Here is a 22,652-nt window from a genome sequence, read left to right on the forward strand (position 1 = left end):
GGGGAGGGTAAGGAGAAATGTTATGTCATTTATCAAATTTGTGGCTATTATGACATCTCTCAATTGGTACTTTAAAGATATGGTTCCAGTTGCCATTTATCCCAATGGCAAAGTATCCCAGTGCACAGAACCCTGGGACTCCAATGGGACTGGTTACTTTGATGAGGGATTGCATTGTAAGTGAGGTAGTCCTAGTCCAGAGGAGAAAATATGTAAGTACAAATCACATAAGGCAAGGCTGTTTAAGTAAATTAAATTTCATAGTTTTAAAGGTATTATAAGTATATATTTTTTAATTAAAATATTTTAATTCTGTTTAGACCAACTTGAAACATTGTTGTGGCAGACATTTGTGAAGGGTGTAGAGAGAGGCAGAAGAGTGGAAACTTCCAGCCCAGGACACAAGGAAAATAAATAGTAATGGAGGGGGGAAGGAGAGCTTTGCATGAGGAGCCTGTGGGGAGTCTGGGCATGGGAGAAGTAGCCAGGGGAGTCACTCCAGGCACCAGATGAGAGGAATTTGCTCTTTCTGGACAAGAAGGCTGATACTGGAATGAAAAGGTAGAGGTAAGTGTAAGAATGGGAAAAGAGGAGCTCTGTAGATCAGGCAAGAGTGTTTGAAAAAAGAACAGCTGCAGAAAGACTAGGCAGACATAGTCACTGGCAGCAATGGCATACGCCTCTGTGTATTTTCTATATTTTACTTCATCTAACCTGAAGCAGCGTCACTATTCACATCTGTTAGCAAATATCACTGGCATCCTTCCTCTGCTGCTCGGGTAGTGAGTGAGAGTCTTCTCTTGCTGTTGCCTCCTGCATTGAGGCAAGTGAGAGGTACGCCAGTATGTTCCAGACCTGCTATCTGTGACTTTAAACACAAAGCAAAAGGATACTTTTTTTTTTTTTCCTCTCAATGTCCTCTTCAGAAGGTGAGAAGCTGCACACAGAAAAAACAGTTTGCAACGTGTATTTTTAATAAGTCCAAATTGAAAGGACCTGTGCAAATCTTATTTGACCAACTTTGTGCTTCCACTTTCTGATATGATTATTATTATAATGTTCATAATTACAGGATAATCATAAGTGAACAACTACCTCAGCATATGAAAAAGATCAACTCTGGAATGTATCATACTTATGTAGTGAAATATGACACTGTTTGTAAATTCTCTACTCTTTCTCACAATTACCGGTAACTAAAAAAAAGGAATGAGACAAAAATTCCAAATATTATTATGTGAAGGCAGCTGATTGCTGGCCTGAAGAACTGAATTCTATGTCTAACTCTGCCACAAATCCTTCTGTGAAGTTTAGAAATATTTAAAATCAAATTCTTCACAAGTAGTCTTATGTTGTATTGTAATTTTCTTTGTGCTGAATGGAAGTCCTACAGTCTGATTTATGTAAGAGTTAAACATTTACCATTGCAGCTGCAGACAAGGGAAGTAGCACTTTGAACACATAAAATGCTATTTAATGGTGGGTACTTAAAATCTCAGGTTTGCATATGACTCTGTATATACTTTTGACCTTAATCTCTCTCACCCTCATTTTTCATCCTTTCAACTCACAGAAGTATTGAAAAAAGTACATTCATTAGCAGTTGTCAAACACTTAAATGCTACAGTGGCATGGAAATACTGGAAAGAAATTAATTCTGATGTTATAGTTGAATTCAGATGGTGTGCTGATAGTAAGGCACCAGATGCTGAGTGGTTAGGAAAAAAACAAAGGCAGAATAGCTGCTCATTTAATAAATACTGTCCTGTGCACTGATGAACTGTTGCCCCATGAAAAGTATGTTCATACAATTAAAGATAATATACATATGTACAGGAGGGATAAATGTAGGTTTCAGTTGTGTTTGCAAGGTGCAGTTCAGCTATATGCTATATTTAAAATCTTAATCTTCCTTGAATGTATATTGCCTTAAAGCACGTGTGTGGGTCTTTCTGCAGTCACCTTATGTACAGCAAGAAGTTATTAGCATTCTGTTTATAAGAAACAAACAAACAAACAGAAAATTGCCAGTGCTTCAGGGCTGTTTGAGTTCTGGACTGCTCAGTGACATACAGCTACAACACCACTCTTCACTTAAGACTAATGAGAATGACTCTGTGAGTTTTAGTTTAGATTCCAACAGCACTAAGAAATAGAGTGAAACAGAACTAATTTCCAAGTATTTACAAGATCTAGATCCATTTTAGCTTATTCCAAAGATTTTGTTTTGTTTCGGAATTCAAATTTCAGACCTGTTGAACAGTCAAACAGATCGAGTGCCTTCCCCTTTTAAAGAATCACCCCACCACCACCCCCAAGGAAACTGTCTACATTGTTCAGAAAAATTGGACAAACTTCTCTGTTAGTCAAGGGGATCAACTGCAAAATAGTTAGCTTACATTTCTAAAACATGGAACACCAATCCTGGGAATGAGAATATGGGAAAATTAAATATTGAAAACATCCAAATTCAGGCATTAAGCATCTGAATGGGCTCCCTGACTCTGCCATCAACTGAAACTCTGGAAAGTGTGGCTGGAGATGCCACGGACTGCACGGTGACTGTGCATAGGCATGCCTCACTAGATTTTAATGCAGTCTGAAGATATTAGTGGTAGATCTGAGAAAAAAAAAAGTAAAAAGTGAAGGTTTAAGGGACTGAAAGGATGCTAAAATTGACTTTTGCAAATACCCTTAGATAAATGTAAGATAATTTTTTTCAGACATGAAATCATAAATTCTGGCACATCCAAATACAGTACTTCAGTCACTCACTTTAAAATTAACATGACTTAAGGATGAAGAAAGAGGATTAAACCAATACCAAAGGAAATGTTTGATTTCATTGAATAAGCAGTTTTGACGACCTAATAAGATATGTTTTTGTTTTCATGTTGAGAGACCTTGTCTGCAACAGTACCATTTGCTGGACAATACCAAACTATTTTTCCTGTTATTTTAGTTTAGCCATCAAATCAAAGCATTGATTTGCAATCCTTACAGAGACCTGAATTTCATTCTGATCCTTCTCACTCTATAGCTTATTTTTTTTCACCTGGAAACAGAGATATTAACTTGAAGATGATCAGGGAATAATAACCTGAGGATAATGGAGAAGAAAAGCTTGCAAGTATATTAGTTAACTAAACCAGGCTAGGACACAGGCATGGGCATTAACATGACGTCTCTCACCACTTAATAGTTTCACATTCACGGAGGGGGGTTTGGCCTGGCTGAATAACCTTCCCCCAGGTCATGGCTCAGGTCAGAGCTGTGCAGAAGTCTTCCCCCTTGGCAGCATAGAAGAAATCATCCTGTTTTGGGGAAGCCATGGACTAGGAATTGGCCAAACTTTATCACCAGTGGAGGCTCAGACAAAGATTGCTGCTGGTTCCAGGTCCCGTTGCTAGAACCCAGCCTCACTGCTGTAACCCATCACACGCCAACAATGGTCTGGTTTGGGGCCACCTCCCGAGGTCCTGTGTAACCTAACATATCCTGTGATTCCATGTCGGATACTTAACTCCACGTGACACCTCTTTTTCTCCCTCTCTCCCTCTCTCTCTCCTCCCCCCTCCCCCACCTTACTTCCCCTCCATCTTCAAGTTATATTTAGCTAAATTACAGCCCTAGACATTTGGGGATACTCATTTCGAGCCAACATTTTCATTTTGAAAACATTTTTTTTCCAGATTCATTGGAGCTATTTTCTGAGAGTACATTTTTGAGGCACTTTATGTGCAATTTTCTGTTTGTATATTTGGTTGTTCCTACTGCAGTACTTCTCCTTGAGATGTCTTTTAAGAATCTTCAAGCATTTAATTCTTGGTAAATAATCTTTTATAAAAATTTTGCACCATATGGAGATTCACATTCTAAAAACAAGTTAATTAATTTCATACTGAATAACATAATATTGTTAGAATAAGCCCAGTGTGTGGAAAGCATTGTTCCTGCTAGACCTTGGTTGCATTTGAACTGAACATTGTTTCTGAGGCTTTTCACACTGGGGATTTCTGTCCATTCTGGTAAGAAAAAAAATTAGCATCTGCAGATTAAATTTTCTTGCAGAAATTAAATTCAGAAAACTAATCTTTATCAGAGTGTCTCCTTTACCAGCTTAAAAAAATGACCCCTTAAGAACCTCCCCTCCTATGAAATTTCTTGATTTCACAGAAAGCTGGGTTTATGAATAAATTGGACCTTACCTCAATCTTGGCTGTATTGTGTACTGTGAGTTGATCTAAATTCGTTCTGCCTCCCAGTCAGTGTTATGATGCAAAAAGCGAGTTTACATTACAAAACTTTAATTGCAACATGTACACATTCCTTTTACCTTACAGTCAACATGGGGTTAAAGATCTCTTGGCTGCTTTAGAGTCCTGGATGATCAATGAATGTTTAAAGCAGAATTTTGTTTGCAAACAAATTTACTGAAGAGCAGATTCAATGTGACATAGGTGGAAAACATAAAAGTGAGCATGGAAGAGCTTGTCCTGCTCTGTAGGTTCCGAAGATCTTTCCATTTTATATGTCTGCTGTATTATTACATTTGGAAAAGAGCAGTAAATCATGTGCTCCCTGAGGTTTTTTGCCTTCTAATCTATTCTGCTTTGCTGGGGGCCTTGGATGGAGAGCTTTATCTTCGGTTTTCTTTCTTTTTTGATATATGTTTCTCTTTGTTAAAAATAGTTGACAAGAACTTCTGGTCTTTTTTTGTTGTTTTTATTGTTTGCATAGATTACAAAGGAAACTGTTGAAAAGGTTCTGCTATTGTATTTTGGGAAGGATAGTCTTGCCAAAGTTATTAAAGTTGGGTTGGGTTGTTGCACTATGTTCTCCAGAAGGCTAACCATTGAAACCTAACTGAAAACTGGATGAAGAGCAGATTGTTATTTTTTGTCAAGACACAGCGTCAGTGGTCTGTGATGTGCACTAGTTAGCAGCTGACTTCCAGATGAAATCTGAGATGTTATTTCAATTTAGCAATCTCTGAGTTATTGGGATCCTCTTTTCCCAAAGGGTTGCCTCCTCATATCTTTGAATAAGTACTACAGTTATGATAACACAAAGTCTATTACCAGGTCTCATTTCCATGGTTTAAATGGAAACTGGTGGCAAGCTGTTATTTCTGGTGAGGATGGAGCTAGGGGTTTTCTAATTTGCTTTCTGCTGTGGTTCACAAGAGCCTGAACATGATGATTTTGCAAGGCCAGTTTGCCTCGGTGTGGTGCTTGAGTGTCATGGATTTTGCTGGGTGTGGGGGTGTGGAAGCTGGCAAAGTCCTTTGGATTTATTTTATTTTGTGAAGATCTGCATCATCAAAAGATTTACACTGGTCTTTCAACATAACAAGTTTGTGAGGAGAAAGGCAATGGACGTCTAAGTCAACTATGAAATGCAGGGGTATTATTGGCAGTCGTGAGCAGTGGTATTATTCCCTTGTTTTTCTGTGATCCCTTGCACCACTGATCCTCTGTGTATTTACAGGAAGCAAACTGTCTTACATGCCTCTGCCTCTAGATTGCTTCTGAAAATATGTCTCTGATTCTGTGACTGACAGTCTGTGGAGTAGACTACCCTCAGGCAGCATGATAAAATACTACATCTTCTTTGTTACTGTTTATGCAGCTTTTATTTTTTTTTTCTTTTGTACTTTACAATTTTTTGGGTGAAATTTCTTATCCATTCTAGATAGGAGAAGCACTTTGGTTGTTGTTGTTCCAGGAAAATTTTCAGTCATTTTTTTATTATTCTTAAATGACATTTTAATAAAAATATATTTGTTAGCCTAGTCTTGATCTGAGTGAAAACAAATAGTTTGAAAAGGTGAGTATTTGAATAATCTGGATGAAGTGATGACTGATATTCTTTGGTATTTCTTTACTCTATTTTGGTTTTAGCTATTGGTTGAAGTGTTTTGTTTTGTATCCAGCTAGGATTGCTTCAGAAAGTGGGTGGTGTTGGAAAGGTACTACATGTCCACAGAAATGCACTTGTTTTGGAACTTGAGATTTTCTCCATTTTAGCATTTTAATGTCCTTTTTAAAGTTAATTTAAAACTTAGACTTTTATTTTTATTTCTTATTGATATGAATATTATTTTGGGAACCCTGTAACATGCGTATTTGTAGCAGTTTTGAAGAAAAGATCCACATTTATGAATATCTATGAGGTAGTCAGTCATGTATGACTACCAGAATAGTTTATTGATGGTAAAATTATATTGGCAATTATCTGCTTGCTTGCTCTTTTACTTTAAATTGTAATATTTAAAATATTCTTGTAGTTATACACACCTAAATATATATTTTTAAAAATGCTTCATCTTGGTTAATTTAAATTTGTACTAAAGGGATGGATTAAGTGATCTAGCTGCAGGCAAGAGGGAATGGGGTAGAGAATATGAGAAACATCTCTGATCAGTGCTCAGTAGAAAAAAAGAGTCAATTAAGTGAGGCACTGAGATAAAGCAAATTCAAAAGAAGATTCAGACCTGGAGAAAAATAAGAAAACTATCTAGGTTTGGCAGGTTTGGAAAGGTATTTACACATAATATGCAGGTGTTGCATATATAATGATTTATTAATGATATGTTTTTCACATTTTAACATTGGAAATAGGCAATGATTTTATCTTTTTTTTTATTATTATTATTTTTTTTTTCCTTCCTACTTTGGTAAACTCATGTTGTCAGATTCTGAGATTCTCTGGTTTTCCCACATCACTAAGAACCAGGGTTGTGCCATGTCAGCATTTCCTCATTTGCAGTTTCTTCCATCTTGCACGGGTCCTAAGGAAAACAAAAATGTTAAAATAAATTTCCAAAATTAGCTGGTATATAAAGTTTGTTAAAGAACTTTTGGTTTTAAAAATGTGGATTTGCTGAATGATGCCAGTAATAGATTGTGCTGTCTAACATGGCACAGCCATTTGTTTCTCCAATAACTGTTATTCATGCAAAACTGTTCAATGCAAATATATCATATTTTGGGACAGAGAGTATGTATAAAAAGTTTCCAGAGGATGGCTGGCAGCTCACATGAGATCATATGGGTGGCTTTGTCTGGTGTAAAGCTTTCAGGAGATAGACTGTAGCAGGAGGTTTTGGGGAATTTTGCCTAGATGAAAGAGAACGGTTTAGTGTAAGAGTCATCAGAAAGCTGTAGGGGAGTATTAGTTTGGAGCAGGAGGTGCTGTTGGTGCCAGATGCCTCAGTTCATCAAAACACAGGAAGTTTTTCTGCACTGAAGAAGGGAATATGGCAAATTTAAGTATACATGGAGAAATCTGAAGTAGAGCCTGGGTTTCCTAGTTCAAAAACATGTTTCAGAAAAGGTTGGAACCAAGGGGAGATAGGAGACATCTGTTTACTAACCAGCAATTAAAACATGCATGATAAGTGGGTAATGACTGTAAACAGGAGGATTCTTCATGCTTTAACTTGTATGATATTGTCACACGCAAATGGATTTGTGTCTTGGACAATTTGTAGTGCAGACTCTTACTGCAGAGCATGTCATGTGAGAGCTGTTTACCTTCCAGGAGCAATCTCAGAGATCACTGCTCTTCCTCTTGGTAATTTCACATCCTCTCATCTCACAGTCCTGTTTACCAAGCCTGTAGCAACTACCTGTAATAACCTCTTACCAGATGTGAATTGATTGCCATTTATGCTATAGATTTTTTCAGTTTTCATTCAGTATTGCACATACTGCACATATGGCTCTGGATATTACTAGAACAGAAATTCTTTGGCAAGAGCTTTTAATGCTTTCTGACTTTTCTAGTGGTAAAAACGCTTCATTTTTGTATAAATTGCTTTATAATGAGAACAGGAATTATTTTATACCTCTGACAATGTAAGGAAAGTTTTGATTTCTAATTGGGCAATAAGCCTTGAAAATAGCCTTGCAAAAGTGACTTGCAAATTGTGTTGCAAATATTAGGCAATTTTTGCTTTAGATTCTCAGACTCATTACTGATACTGCAGACATGCTGAACCCTTGGGACAGGAGCAGGTACACATTTTTTAAATTTTTTTTTATTGTTTTTGGTGGGGTGGTTGTTCTTTTGTAATATCCTGAGAATAACTGATTACTTTATCAAATAGCATTTTTTTTTTTTCAAGGTGCAGTGCCTAATAACATCAGTTTGATTTGTGAGGAATTTCTCTGTATCTTATTAGTTCTTCACTTTTCCAATTAGAATAGAAAAGAAAGAGATACAAAGATACAAGTTTTTTTTTTTTTTTTTGGGGGGGGGGTGTGTGTGATCTCTTGTTTCAAAATTAGATGTGCTCTTCTTTCTTTCTCAGTCTTTAGGAGTGGATGAGACCTAACAATGCTGAAAAAGTTGTGTTTGTTTTTTTTTGCTTTTAACAGGCCAAGCTCTGATAGCAGGCGTCACAGCATCCGAGAGAGGATGTCCAGTACTAACGAGAAAGGGAGCCTATCCATGGAGTCCACCAAGGAGACCCGGTACTGTGCTGTGTGCAACGACTATGCTTCAGGCTACCATTATGGGGTCTGGTCTTGTGAGGGCTGCAAAGCTTTTTTCAAAAGGAGTATTCAAGGTAATAAGCTGTTCAAGTGAGTCACCTTAACTGTTTACTCCTGAGGAAGCTAGCTGAGATTGCAGCCTGAGCCCAGGACAATGACATTTATTGGATTTTCATTAGGAGCTACTGTGCTCTCCCATATACGTTTTGCTCTGTATTTGGTGAATGTTTCTAACAGTTATATATTATGTTGTTATTTAGCCCAAGATTAATGAGGGAAGATTAAAGCTTCTGTGTATTCATCTTGGTTTCTGTATGTCTGACTATGGAGGTAGTGAGAAATCTAATTTAAAAATCCATATTGGATCAAGATGATCACTCTTTCAGTCTATGTATATCCCTTTTCTGTGATTAACTTCCTAACCAAAACTTTTTTTTTGTTTGTTTTTGAGAATTCCTAGTCAGATGAAGATTAATTCATGTTGGTTGATTTCTTAATCTTAATTCAATGTTCCTTTAGCAAAATGGTTCATTCCAACCTCAGCCACTTGCAGATCTGAGATGTCTTTTGAGACCCAAGGTTAAAAAGGAATGTATCCTTGAAGAAATAATATTTGCATCTCCCAGTAAAGCAGGGCTTTGAACTATACACAGAATGATATAGTTCACAGTCTTGTCATGGCTAAAAGTGTTCTGTGTAAAATGTCCACTGGATTAGAGGACATTGAACAGAAACAGCGTTAATTACTGTGACTAAGGTAATTCTTGATTAAAATCCCTGGCATGTATGGAATGGCTATTTTTTTTTGCTTTCTTCAACACAACTGAGTAAGACCAAAGTGTGATTCTACTGAATATCCTATTCAGTATCTAAGTATTACTGTGAAGATGAATATAAAACAAATTTCTTCCTTTCCAAATAATTAGAAAACTAGCAAAGTGCTGTGCTTTTGTTAGGTTTCTATAGTTTTCTACATTCCCAGGTGATATACAAATACAGAAATTCCTGTAGCTCTTTTTTTGAAGTAAACGTAGCAAAAACCAGTTTTTACCTTATATCACTAGGTGTGATTATTGCCTGTTTTGTCGAAAGACTACTGCCGAGTTGGGTTAAATAAGACTTCCAGCATTCAGCTCAAGAACTTTTCCAAGCTTATAGAAAAAAGTGAAAGATTGGCTGCAGGGTAGACATTGATGAAATGATTTGAATGTCAGTGATTAGTTAATAGTTACTTGTATTTCTGCTTTTCCAAATTCATCTAAGTGATTTTTAGAAAAGAGTGGTTACAGCCAGAGGTCAGTAATAAGCCAGACTGGAGGGAGAAAGGATGAAATGCTTTTTACTTAACATCAGAATGACATATTTAAACTTGTGAGGTAGGGACAACAGTTCCTCCAGTTGAGTGCTTTTTCATTTTAAGTCCCCTGACTGAATCAGAATTATTTCTAGAATTTTGGAATTCTGTACTTGAACTCGAATTGAAGTAAGTCATCTTACCCAAAACACCCTTTTTTTAAACAATGTTGTCTTCTTTCCTAGCTTATATTTATCATTTAGATCAATACCAAGTAGACAGAATAAATTGCTTAATTTCGTACCAGTGTAACTTGCTTGTGGGTGACCCATCAACAAAACAAAATTGAAGTATTCTTATGTAAAAGTAAGAGTTAGTTATCAAATACCTGTATGGAACAGATCTTCAGATTTTGGCCTTTAGAGATGAAGAAATGAGTCTGACTGTTTCACTGAGTTCCATGGCTCTACTTAAAAACTTTGGGTAATTCTGCCCTAGTCTCTATGTCACAGATTCACAGATTTCTCTAGGTTGGAAGAGACCTCAAGATCATCGAGTCCAACCTCCGACCTAACACTAAGTACTCCACTAAACCATATCCCTAAGCTCTACATCTAAACGTCTTTTAAAGACCTCCAGGGATGGTGACTCCACCACCTCCCTGGGCAGCCTGTTCCAATGCTTAATAACCCTTTCGGTAAAGAAGTACTTCCTAACATCCAACCTAAAACTCCCCTGTCGCAACTTTAGCCCATTCCCCCTCGTCCTGTCACTAGGCACGTGGGAGAATAGACCAACCCCCACCTCTCTACAGCCTCCTTTCAGGTAACTGTAGAGAGCGATGAGGTCGCCCCTGAGCCTCCTCTTCTCCAGGCTGAACAAGCCCAGCTCCCTCAGCCGCTCCTCGTAAGACTTGTTCTCCAGACCCCTCACCAGCTTGGTCGCCCTTCTCTGGACTCGCTCGAGCACGTCCATGTCCTTCCTGTAGCGAGGGGCCCAAAACTGAACACAGTACTCGAGGTGCGGCCTCACCAGAGCCGAGTACAGGGGCACAATCACTTCCCTCGACCTGCTGGCCACACTGCTTCTTATACAGGCCAGGATGCCGTTGGCCTTCTTGGCCACCTGAGCACACTGCTGGCTCATATTCAGCCGACTATCCACCAATACTCCCAGGTCCTTCTCGGCCAGGCAGCTTTCCAGCCACTCATCTCCCAGCCTGTAGCTCTGCTTGGGGTTGTTGCAGCCCAGGTGCAGGACCCGGCACTTGGCCTTGTTGAACTTCATGCAGTTGACCTCAGCCCATCGCTCCAGCCTATCCAGATCCTCCTGCAGAGCCTTCCTGCCCTCGAGCAGATCGACACACGTACTTAGCTTGGTGTCATCTGCAAACTTACTGAGGGTGCACTGGACGCCCTCATCCAGATCATCGATAAAGATATTAAAGAGGACCGGCCCCAGTACCGAGCCCTGGGGGACTCCACTAGTGACCGGCCTCCAACCAGATTTGACTCCATTCACCACAACTCTCTGGGCCCGGCCATCCAGCCAGTTTCTAACCCAGCGAAGCGTACGCCAGTCCAAGCCACGAGCAGCCAGTTTCTTGAGGAGAATGTTGTGGGGAACGGTGTCAAAAGCCTTACTTAGGTCAAGGTAGACCACGTCCACAGCCTTTCCCTCATCCACCAAGCGCGTCACTTGGTCATAGAAGGAGATCAGGTTCGTCAAGCAGGACCTGCCTTTCATAAACCCATGCTGACTGGGCCTGATCGCCTGCTTGCCCTGCAAGTGCCGCGTGATGACCCTCAAGATAATCTGCTCCATGAGCTTCCCCGGCACTGAGGTCAAACTGACAGGCCTATAGTTCCCCGGGTCTGCCCTCCGGCCCTTCTTATAGATGGGCGTCACATTGGCTAGCCGCCAGTCAACCGGGACCTCCCCCGATAGCCAGGACTGCCGATAAATGATGGAAAGCGGCTCGGCCAGCTCCTCCGCCAGTTCTCGCAGTACCCTCGGGTGGATCCCATCAGGCCCCATCGACTTGCGCACATCCAAGCTCCGTAGCAGGTCGCCAACCATTTCCTCATGGATAGCGAAGGCCACATCCTGCTCCCCATCCCCTTCCACCAGCTCAGGGCACTGGGTGTCCGGAGAACAACCGGTATTGCCGCTAAAGACTGAGGCAAAGGCGGCATTAAGCACCTCAGCCTTTTCCTCATCCTTAGTAACTAGGTTTCCCCTCGCATCCAGTAGAGGATGGAGATTCTCCCTAGTCCTCCGTTTCGCGTTGATGTATTTGTAAAAGGATTTTTTGTTGTCTTTAACGGCAGTAGCCAGATTGAGCTCCAGATGAGCTTTGGCCTTTCTAATTTTCTCCCTGCACAGCCTCGCTACATCCTTGTAGTCCTCCTCAGTGGCCCGCCCTTTTTTCCAAAGATTATAAACCCTCTTTTTTCTGCTAAGCTCCAGCCGCAACTCTCTGTTGAGCCAGGCCGGTCTTCTTCCACGCCGGCTCATCTTTGGGCACGTGGGGACGGACCGCTCCTGTGCCATCACGATTTCCTTCTTGAGGAGCGCCCAGCCTTCCTGGACTCCTCTGCCCTTCAGAACCGCCTCCCAAGGGACTCGGCCAACCAGCGTCCTGAGCAGCTCAAAGTCAGCCCTCCGGAAGTCCAGTACAGCAGTTTTACTGGTCCCCTTCCTGGCCTCGCCAAGAATAGAGAACTCTACCATTTCGTGGTCACTTTGCCCCAGACAGCTTCCGACCACCACATCTCCCACCAGTCCTTCTCTGTTTGTGAAGAGAAGGTCTAGCGGGGCACCACCCCTGGTAGGTTCACTGACCAGCTGCGTCAGGAAGCTATCTCCCACGCTCTCCAGAAACCTCCTAGACTGCTTTCTCTGTGCCGTGTTGTGTTTCCAGGATATGTCCGGGAAGTTGAAGTCCCCCACGAGGACAAGCGCCGACGATTTTGCAACTTCTGTCAGTTGCCTATAAAACTCCTCATCCGTCTCCGCATCCTGGTTCGGCGGTCTATAGCAGACCCCCACCAGGATGCTAGCCTTGCCGGCCTTCCCACGGATCCTAACCCACAGGGATTCAACCTTATCATTCCCAGCCTGGAGTTCCACAACATCAAAAGATTCTCTAATGTAGAGAGCCACGCCACCACCCCTTTTGTGCTGCCTGTCCCTCCTGAAGAGCCGATAGCCAGGCATTGCAGCACTCCAGTCGTGGGAGCGGTCCCACCACGTCTCCGTGATGGCAACCAAGTCGTAGCCTGCCTGCTGCACAATGGCTTCCAGCTCCTCCTGTTTGTTACCCATGCTGCATGCATTAGTGTAGATGCACTTCAGCTGGGCCATCGCCTTCTTCCCCGGCCTAGCCATTGTTTCCCCCGGCACAGCTCCAACAGGCCTTGTTTGAGCCCCGTCCCCCTTCTTACCTAGTTTAAAGCTCTCTCTATGAGCCCCGCCAGCTCCTGGCCTAGGATCCGTTTTCCCCTTGGAGATAGAGACCCGTCTGGGGCCATCAGGCCGGGTGCCGAGTAAAGCTCCCCATGGTGAAAAAACCCAAAATTTCTATGCTGGCACCAGCCTCTGAGCCACCTATTAACCACATGAGCTTTCCGCGTCCTCTCCGTGCCTCTCCCTTCCCCCGTAGGGATAGACGAAAACACCACCTGCACTCCCGCTCCCTCCACCAATCGTCCCAGCCCCCTATAGTCCTGTTTGATGGCCCTGAGGCTTCTCTTTTCAACATCATCGCTGCCAGCCTGGACTATCAAAAGCGGGTAATAGTCAGAGGGGCGAACCAGGTTTGGAAGCTTCCTGGTAACGTCTCTGACCCTGGCCCCAGGGAGGCAGCAGACTTCCCTATGTGTGGGGTCAGGCCGACAAATAGGGCCCTCCGTTCCCCTGAGGAGGGAGCCGCCCACAACAATCACCCTTCTTTCTTTCTTGGTGGAGGCAGTCCTGAGGCGTGGAGTCAACTTCCTCACCTCAGGCATCCTCCTGGGTAGGCTTCCTACCTCATCCTCACCCACGGGTCTCTCGAGCCCCAGGGCCTCAAACCTATTGTTCAAGGGCACCTGGGAAGGCGGTGCCGGCAGGGGAGGGCATCTCCTGCGAGGTCGAGCAGGGACCTGCCTCCATTCCTCCTCAACTCGCAGGTCCCCTCCCTCTGCCCGATGGCAACAGGGCAGGGGGTCCACCCCCCTTTGGGGCGTCTCACCCTGGTCCCTCTCCCTCTGGTCCTGCAGGGAGTTGCTCCACCAGTCTATCTCCCGCTCGCACTCCCTGATATCCCTCAGTCTCTGCACCTCTTCCTTGAGTTCCGCCACCATGCGGACCAGGTCGTCCACCTGCTCGCACCTCACGCGAGCAGTCTCTCTGCCCCCCGCCGATGGCAGCAAGAGGCTCAGACACTCCCCGCACCCGGAGACCTGAACTGCCGCATGTTTGGACGGGCAGTCGGTCTGGGTGTGCACTGACTTCCTAGAGAAGGCACCGTGCCTGGTGGAGACCATTGTAGCCCAGCTGACAGGAGAGTGCCGTTAGAGGAATTGTCCCTAAGGGCGGGTGTGAGCGCTCCGCCCTGCCTGCGCTAACTGCCGCGTCACTCCCCCCGCGTCACTCCCTGTTTGCCGGCCCTGGTCGCCGCGCTCCTGGTCGCTCGCGCTCCCTAAGGGCTGCCTTTGAACGGCCGGGGGGAGGAGCTGTCGCTGTCGCTGCTGGCCCCGCCTACGCCTCGTCAGCCTCCCTCACGAGGGCTGCCGGTGCCTGGCGGCTCCCTCACGTAGGCTCGATGCCCGAAAAATAGCCCTGCCTGTCCCGATCCCGCGCTCCGCTGCAGCACGCGTCTGCCCCGGAGCCGGTCGCCTCGGCAAGGCGAATGTCTCTATGTGTATAAATCTTACAGTCCTCAACAATAGATCTGTTATCTGTTTGTGCTACAGTACATGCTAATTTGTAAATTTAGTTCTTGCTTCATTTACATACTTAATATAATTTTTAAGTATGTAGGCTTTAAAAATGTAAAGCTTAAATTTTCAGTGTCCCATAAAATGCTTTTCTTAATTATTAACTCATGCTTGCTCTAATTTAAGCCCATTCCTTCTTGCCCTATTCCTCATGAGCATGAAGAAAGTTTACTGTAACAACCTTTTACATAGTTGAAGACTGTTATCATATCTTTCCTGAGTCTTCTAGTCTTTTTTTTTTTTTTTTAGACTAAACAAACACAATTCTTTTTGCAGAACATGTTTTCTAGACTTCTGATCCCATTTGTTACACTCCTCTGAACTTTCTCCAGTTGATCCACATCTTTTTTTGGACAACAGCTGTCATAAGAAATGACATCCACTAATATCAAAAAAATAATCCAAGGATTTGAATACTTGTGAAAGAATTATTATCTTTTGATCACAGATGGTATAAAAAGCCCTCTAAAGGGATTTTAAAGTCATAGGTGCCTGGTCTTGATGAACTAAGGGAGTTTTTGTATTTCCTACAGGATTTGGAAAAGACGTCTGCTTTGGCAATTACATATTCTCATTGGATGTGTATCCAATTTACAGGAATGTCAGTTATTTTTAGACTGAATATACATGCGAAAACATGCCATTTACCTTTCATATGGTAATAATTTTAAAGAGATTGTGATTGGATATCTAGGAACAAATATTACTAATTTGTAGAAGACTGTGTGGAGTAAATATTTTATCTCCCTTGTATATATGACATATATTCCTAAAAAAGGGTAAAGAATTTTCTGGGAATCATATGATTTAACTGTATTGAGGCAAATAGGACTTTTTTTTTTTTTTAATAAACAAAAGCAATACAGTACTTTTTCAGCAATTGTTTTTCTTTTTGTGTATAGAATGTCTTTAAATGCCGAAGGACCGTGTTACTTTTGTTCTTTACTGTCCTGTATTTTCCAATATATGTATAGATACGGAGTGGACTGGCTATTTTTATGTTTCACGTTAGAGATTTCATAGGAGAATTGCCATAATGAAGATGGATGTTCTTAATACATTGTAGTCAAAACTACTATATGGTTCTTAATAGAACCACAGGAAAAAGTGAGTGAGTACAGACATGAATGAGCTGTATGGGGTAGTCTGTTTTCCTCACCGTGTAATGTTACCTTCAGTGATATGTTTGGTTTACCTATTTGCATAAGTAACTACTAAAATTTTGTGAAAACTCACATCTACATTGGACCTTACCAGAAATGGAGATGGATAGCTTCATTTTTAATTTTATCTAGAGCGTTTGGAATGGTTCTGGAGATATTTTGTGAAATTTAAATGCCAATTTTTTTTTTCCCCAACAGTTAATGCTTAGAAGGCAACCTGAATTAGTACTTGTCTCTCAATATTTGCAACTGTTCAATTTTCTTTAAATAGTAAATGGTTGGTGAAAATCTCAACTGCCTGCTGAAATTTCCAATGTCAGTCCATTTTGTTAGTTTATGTCACAAAAGTGATTTGGGACTTTGTTTTGAGAAAAACACAGTGCAGACTGATATTAATGTATAAAGTTTTATGTGAGGAAAAAATCATATGACACCAAGAACAGTGTGTTGCTTGGTGATAGAAGAGTGCTTTATTCTTTGCCCAGCATATGTAGCCTTCAGGAATGTACTTGGTCAACTGACTTGAATCCAGAGGCATAACAAGCAGTCACATCACAGCATGCTGTACTTCTCTATTAAAATATTTATGGATTTTAAGATCAAAAGGGGCCATTAGATCATTAAGTCTGGTCTCTTCTCAATATAAACTTTATATGCTATCTATGTGCAGAGCCCAGTAGCTTGATGGAAGTAAATCTTTTAGAAGATGCCCAGCCTTGATCTGTCGGCTCAAGAGCTTTCCTATGATGATTGTTTATTCTAATGTCCTCCCACCTGCTAAAAAAATCTATTTACCTTAAATTACTTTGGCTTTTATATCACATCCACAAACTAGTCTTAGTACCTAGTATCTCCTCCCTGTGGGAGGTTCTTACAACTTAAGTTGTTACAGTCAAATCACCTTGATATCTTAAGTAAACAAAAGTGCTTGAGTCACTCACTGTATATCTTTCTATTTTCTGAATCACTTCCTTTGTCTTTAGACCTTTTCTAATTCCCCTGTAATAGCCTCTTTAAAATCTAGATATCAGAATTGGATGAATTGTTTCAAAATCAGCCTTACAAATGCCATTTAAAAATTAAAAATCCCCTTGTGACTCACACATTCTTTTCCCCTCCTTCTAATTCTCTTGTTATTTAGATAGCCACCAAAGGGACAGGAAGAAATTAATCCTAGCATCTCTGACTAGCATCCAACAAATGCCTGTATTTAAGGGGCTTAGAACCTGCCCTGGGGGAAAAGGAATTTGGAAAACTGAGCAGTAACTCTACATTGAAGGATATATTGATTTGAGAACTGCCAAAGTATCTTAGAAATCCCCATTTATATTTTCCTGTTTTTGTCATAAACTCTTCTGATTTTTTTTTCAGGTGCACCTTCTCTGCCTTTTCCTCACAGCTGTATATTCAGACAAAAATCTGGAAAGTTTCACAAATATTTAGTTAAGAATTACTGCATGATGCAAAGCAGTACCAGCCCGGCAAGAATAGGCTGGCAAATGAGAATGTATGAATTGCCATGCTGAGGAATTGCAGAGGATTGCCATTAGTGTCTTGAATCACAGAGATATAGTGGTCTTTGAAGTGCAGGAATTCTTGAAGCTGGAAAGTATTTTAGTTGTGTGTCTTGAACATCAATTGTAGTTAATGGTTATGCCTTGTGAACATCAAGTAGGAGAGTTTTGGCAGTAGTCTTGGAGTGTTATCAATTGTTTTAGCTTCACAGTGATAGAGCTGTGCTCTATTCAAAGTATGTAGTTCAAATTTTAGTGCTAGGAGTGGTAGTAAGACACATATTTTCATCTGAGTTGAGGAGAAGACTTTCTCTGGTAAAGCATGCCTAATAAGTGGATGGTTAAGTAATGCTGCAGTGCAGCAACTGAAATATTGCCAGTTTGAGGGGGGTGTTATGAAATCTTCCCTATAACTTTCCATTATTACATTCTGTTTTCATGGTATTTTTGTAATCTGCTTGATAACAGTTGCAAATTCTGTACTGATCCTGCAGCCAAGAAGACAGAAACTCCCTAATAAGACTGCTTGTATGCTGATTCTATGAGTTATCAGTAGAAAGAGCAAAACTATAGGACATAAGCCTAAGTGGGACTTGCAGAGGCAAACACAGCCTATAAACAGGGACTGCAGACCAGTATCTAATGTCAGGGTGGAAAATACTCAGTTCCAGTTTGAGAGGTAGGTGACTGTTAGAAGTTCAAAGTCCAGAAAATGTGTATTTGGAAACACCAGAAGGGTTTAGGAATCATTGTGACAGTCCTAATCACCTGTGATCAGCCAGCTTCATCTGGAACTTCTTTTGTTTTATTTTTGTGTTTTTAGTATATATTTTCTAGAGCCTCTTGAGTTAAATACATGCTCTGGTCATTGCTTCCTAATGCGTATTTTGAATATCAGAATCCTAATTAATGGTGATCTTGTTACAGAAACTTGGCTGTTAAAAAGTAAGTGTAAAAAGTAAGTAACTTCTTTTTTCCTAGTCAATGACATTTGAAAGTGGTAGTATTCCAGTGAGTTTTAAATGCTACAGCGTAGATATGACAGTGATTTAAGATGATTGCATCCAAGATGTTTCCTTATTTTTCATGGTCTAAGCAAATCATTGGGCTGCAGTGAACCTTGAGCCCTAGTCCATCTTTCTGTCCTGTGATAGGATCAACTATTGCTGACTCCTTACATATGTTTGTTTAGTTGCTTCCTTAAAACTTGTACGCTGATCCATTGTTTAACTCTCCTTATCTCCGAAAGCTACTATGAAATTTGAATCTTCCTTCCTGCAGGTTAAGCTCATCATTTATTTTCCTGTCTGTCAGAAAAATTAAAAAAATAAAAATAAAATTGTTCTCTTTTCCCCTTCAACAGCCTGTAGAGCACCAAAGAGTGTTACCACACTGTTAAAGATACATTATTTTTACTTAACCTGAATAAACCCAGTTTGTTCAACCTTTTCTCATAGGTTTTGTTATCTAGCTTTCTAATCTAGTTGCTCTACTTGTCCAGTTCTGGGCTCCTCAGTAGAAGAGAGACATGGGCATACTGTTGAGAGTCCAACAAAGGGCCATGAAGTTGATTATGGGACTGCAGCATCTCTCCTATGACATTTTAGCCTAGAGAATGGGAGGCTCAGGGGGTATCTCATCAATGTATGTAAAAACCTGAGGAGAGAGTGCAAAGAGGACAGAGCCAGGCTTTATACATTGGTTCCCAGTGGCAGGACAAGAGGCAATGGCCACAAACTGGAACACAGGAGGTTTCCTCTGAACATCAGGGAATGCTTCTTTAGTGTACGGATGACTGAGCACTGGAATAGATTGCCCAGAGGGCTTGTAGTCTCCCTCCTCGGAAATATGCAAAAGACATCTGGACATGGTTCTGGGCAACCTGTTCGTGGTGGCCGTGTTTGAACAGGTGAGTGGGACAAGATGACCTCCAGACTTCTCTTGCAACATTAACCATTCTGTGATTCTGTGATACTTTGGAGATTCTGTACTGTGTCCTGCTTTTTCTTTTATTTTTATTTTTGAGGTATGTTTTCTATCTATATGTTGCTTTACCAATGCTGAGCAAAGCAATAGGATTATCTTACATACCTAGCCAATGGTATTCCTCTATGTTGTTCTATTCTGTCTCACTGTAATATTTGCCTTATTTATCAAAGCATGACACTGTTCACGCAATCAGTGTGTGATGCAGAATAAACTCAATTGTTTTTTTCTACAGAAGAAACCACTTGTTTTGTGCATCTGATTATTCCTGTTTTAATGCAATGATTTTTACTGGTCTTTGCTTTTGCTCTGTTTTCTTTTTTTTTTTTTTTTTTTCCTTCCCCATGTGCTATGCTTGACCAGTTTGCCACGATTATTTTGAACTCTTATTCTGTAGACTCCTGTGGACTCCTGCCATTTATTTCAGATTTATTTCTGTCTGATTAGCAGAGAAGTCTGGTCTTTCCTCTGTTCTTACAACACACATAAAGATCATCTACCAGTGAATAACATTTAATGAAATAAATATGGTTTTATTACCCATTTCTGAAGAAGGACTTGATCTAGGAGAGACAATATGAAGCCTCATTCAATATCAGCTTCCACTGTAACATTGAATTCTGGTAGTTACTCCCCAAGATCAGTTTTCTGACATAATCTAAACTATAGATAGCTGACATATGAAATGTTACTCCCAGGCTATATTGAAAGCCTTTCTGAAGTTGAGCAGCATACTTTACCAGAAAGTAGAGAACTCTCACTTATTGTTATCTGATTTTATAAACGGTTATGGGTTCTTCCTCCACCAAGACCAAAACTTTTTCCATCCTAGACAAAATTCCTAGCACTTGGAGACTGTACTTGATGTAACCTGTATTATTAGCTTTAATGGTGTTTTACTTCCTCTGGAATATTATATTTGATTGTTGTGTCTCATCAAGCAACAAAGTAAAGTTAAAGAGTATTTCATGTTGCAAGTATTTCAGGAATATTTAATTTGCAAACATTATTCCTAGCTCAGTGCTTGGCCTGTCAGCAGTTCAAAATATTCACTATATCCACTAGGGGAAAAAAAAAAAAAAAAAAAAAAAAAAAAAAGAGGAAGAAAAAGAAAAGAGTTTGACATTTACAAATAACAAGAGGACATGCTTTTGTGTCCATCAGGAAAGTGCGTAACTGTTTCATTTGGTTTCAGAGGGTATGAAAGAAAATATGTTTTTGTAACCTCTTTTAACTTGTATGGGTCTATTGATTCAAACTTATTCCATAAATTTCACTCACTTGAACTTTCAGACTTTCTGCAGGTTAAGTTTATCCTTTGAATTCTCTTTGGAGAAGTGGAAATCAAACTACACAGAACTGTGTAAAATGACTTAAATAATAACTCTATTGGAAGTGCATGAAGTGATATAATTTATTTCCAAAATGAGACTATTAAAAAACTTTGTGGAAGTATTAGTACTAGTTCAGGGTTATAAAAAAAAAGAAAAAAAAAATGAAAAAAAGAGAAAAAAAATCACTGAGTTAGAATGGCAATTATCTGCTGGAATAATTTAGTAACAGCTCTAGAAGATCTCTCATTGTCTGCATTCTTTGTGTAAGATTATATATCTCTCACAGACTTGATTTTAGTTTAGTTACAAATTATTGAAATAGTTGGACTTCCTTTGTTATAAATAACACAGGTACTCCCCACTCTAAAGTGTGGCTGAAGAAATGTAGGGCAACAGAATAAGTTGTCTTTGTTGACCCATCTGAATATAAAATGGATGAATATAATATAGAGTATGGATGATGTTAGAATATAAGCAACCCAACGAGCACATATCAGTGCTCCATGTCAATAAATGAAAGAGTAACATAACTTGGTTTTATTTTGCATGAGAATGTAGTTCACAGGCAACAAAGGGATTCTGTTGGAGTGCTGATGTTAAAGATTTATATGATATTTTAACAAAATAAATGGCACTTTCTTTTACGGGGGGTAACTGTGTGGATAAATACACTACAGCTCTGTGCAAACTTTACATTCAGTTACCAAGGATCCAAATATAAAGTAAGACCAGCTAAACTTATTCAATAGGTCTCATGAGAATCCAAAACATACCTGCAATAAAAATAGAGATATGCTAATTTTCCTGTTACCAAACCCTATTGGATTTTAAGTGTACAAGGATAATTTGCAATTGTTTTTACTTTTTGGCCTCATTAGTTGTGGGAGTTTTCTGTAGTAGAATCCTCCCCTTCCCATTTTAGATCAAATAAACTGAAGCTAAAAAATGCCTGAGATATCATTCCAAATCTACAGGAATAAGATGTTCATGGCATGCCTGTGACTCTCTCTGAAAATGGTTTTTGTCCCTGCAGAGACCATATTGAGATGGTTGTAAGTAATATATTGTGGGATTTTTTCTTTTAACAGCTGTTGTTTTAATCATGTTCCAAGGATTAAAAACAATTGTGATTTATCAGATAAGGAAACAGAAACTATATGTCACACTCCTTGCCAGATTTTGTAGAGATTTGGATCTAGATTAGTGTCTTTTATATGTCATGAGGAAAAAAACATGCTTCCTATTTTATTATCTTGTCTAAAATTAAAAAAGACAGGAATGGAGTTGGGATAGAACTAGACTTCGCATACAGAGTCACAAGGCTGAAATAGTAGATGAAACACCAATTCAATGTTTAGAACTAAAGCCAATAAGAAAAACTTCAAAATCATCTGCTGGGGTAGAAAATATAATTTTACATTTATATAGTTATACAGCTAAAGTAGTGTTTTACTTTTTATATGTTACTCTTTCTCAATGTATATGTTCATGAGTTACTGAATTGGTGAGATGACAGCAGGTATGGTATGTTCAAGCAGTGTCTCTTCTCATTCTTTTTTAATTTTTCCTGCTAGCTGAATAGTATATGGAAAGGATAAAGGAAAGATCAGTATCACAATCATTTCACTTGATTTAACTGCTCATGTTAACAGTGCTATACATATGCAAAGACCAGAAGATTCCACTTGAAAATGAACACTCAGTTCATGGCATAATACAGAATATATAGATTTTGACCTTTCTTCCTTTCTCATTCTTTAGTGGCTCTGTGATCCTTCTGTCAGAGATGTGTGTAGAAGGAGGACTTCCTTGCAGGATGCATAGAAAGTATATATTACAATCTAGGCCCTTTTCCTTACTGTTGTATATAGAAATGCC

At 40.2% G+C, this 22,652-nt stretch overlaps 1 protein-coding gene across 3 annotated transcripts in view; it reads left to right on the forward strand.

The window, feature by feature from the left end:
• Positions 1-22,652, forward strand: part of ESR1 (estrogen receptor 1) — a 171,271-nt gene that overhangs the window by 74,057 nt on the left and 74,562 nt on the right. For all 3 annotated transcript variants that reach the window (XM_048076896.2, XM_013178332.3, XM_066994201.1), the window contains exon 3: positions 8,385-8,575. In XM_048076896.2, coding sequence (XP_047932853.1) covers positions 8,385-8,575 — 191 coding nt within the window. The remainder of the gene's footprint in view (positions 1-8,384; positions 8,576-22,652) is intronic.

Source organism: Anser cygnoides, chromosome 3 (genome assembly GCF_040182565.1).
Source record: "Anser cygnoides isolate HZ-2024a breed goose chromosome 3, Taihu_goose_T2T_genome, whole genome shotgun sequence".
Classification (NCBI taxonomy): Eukaryota; Metazoa; Chordata; class Aves; order Anseriformes; family Anatidae; genus Anser; species Anser cygnoides.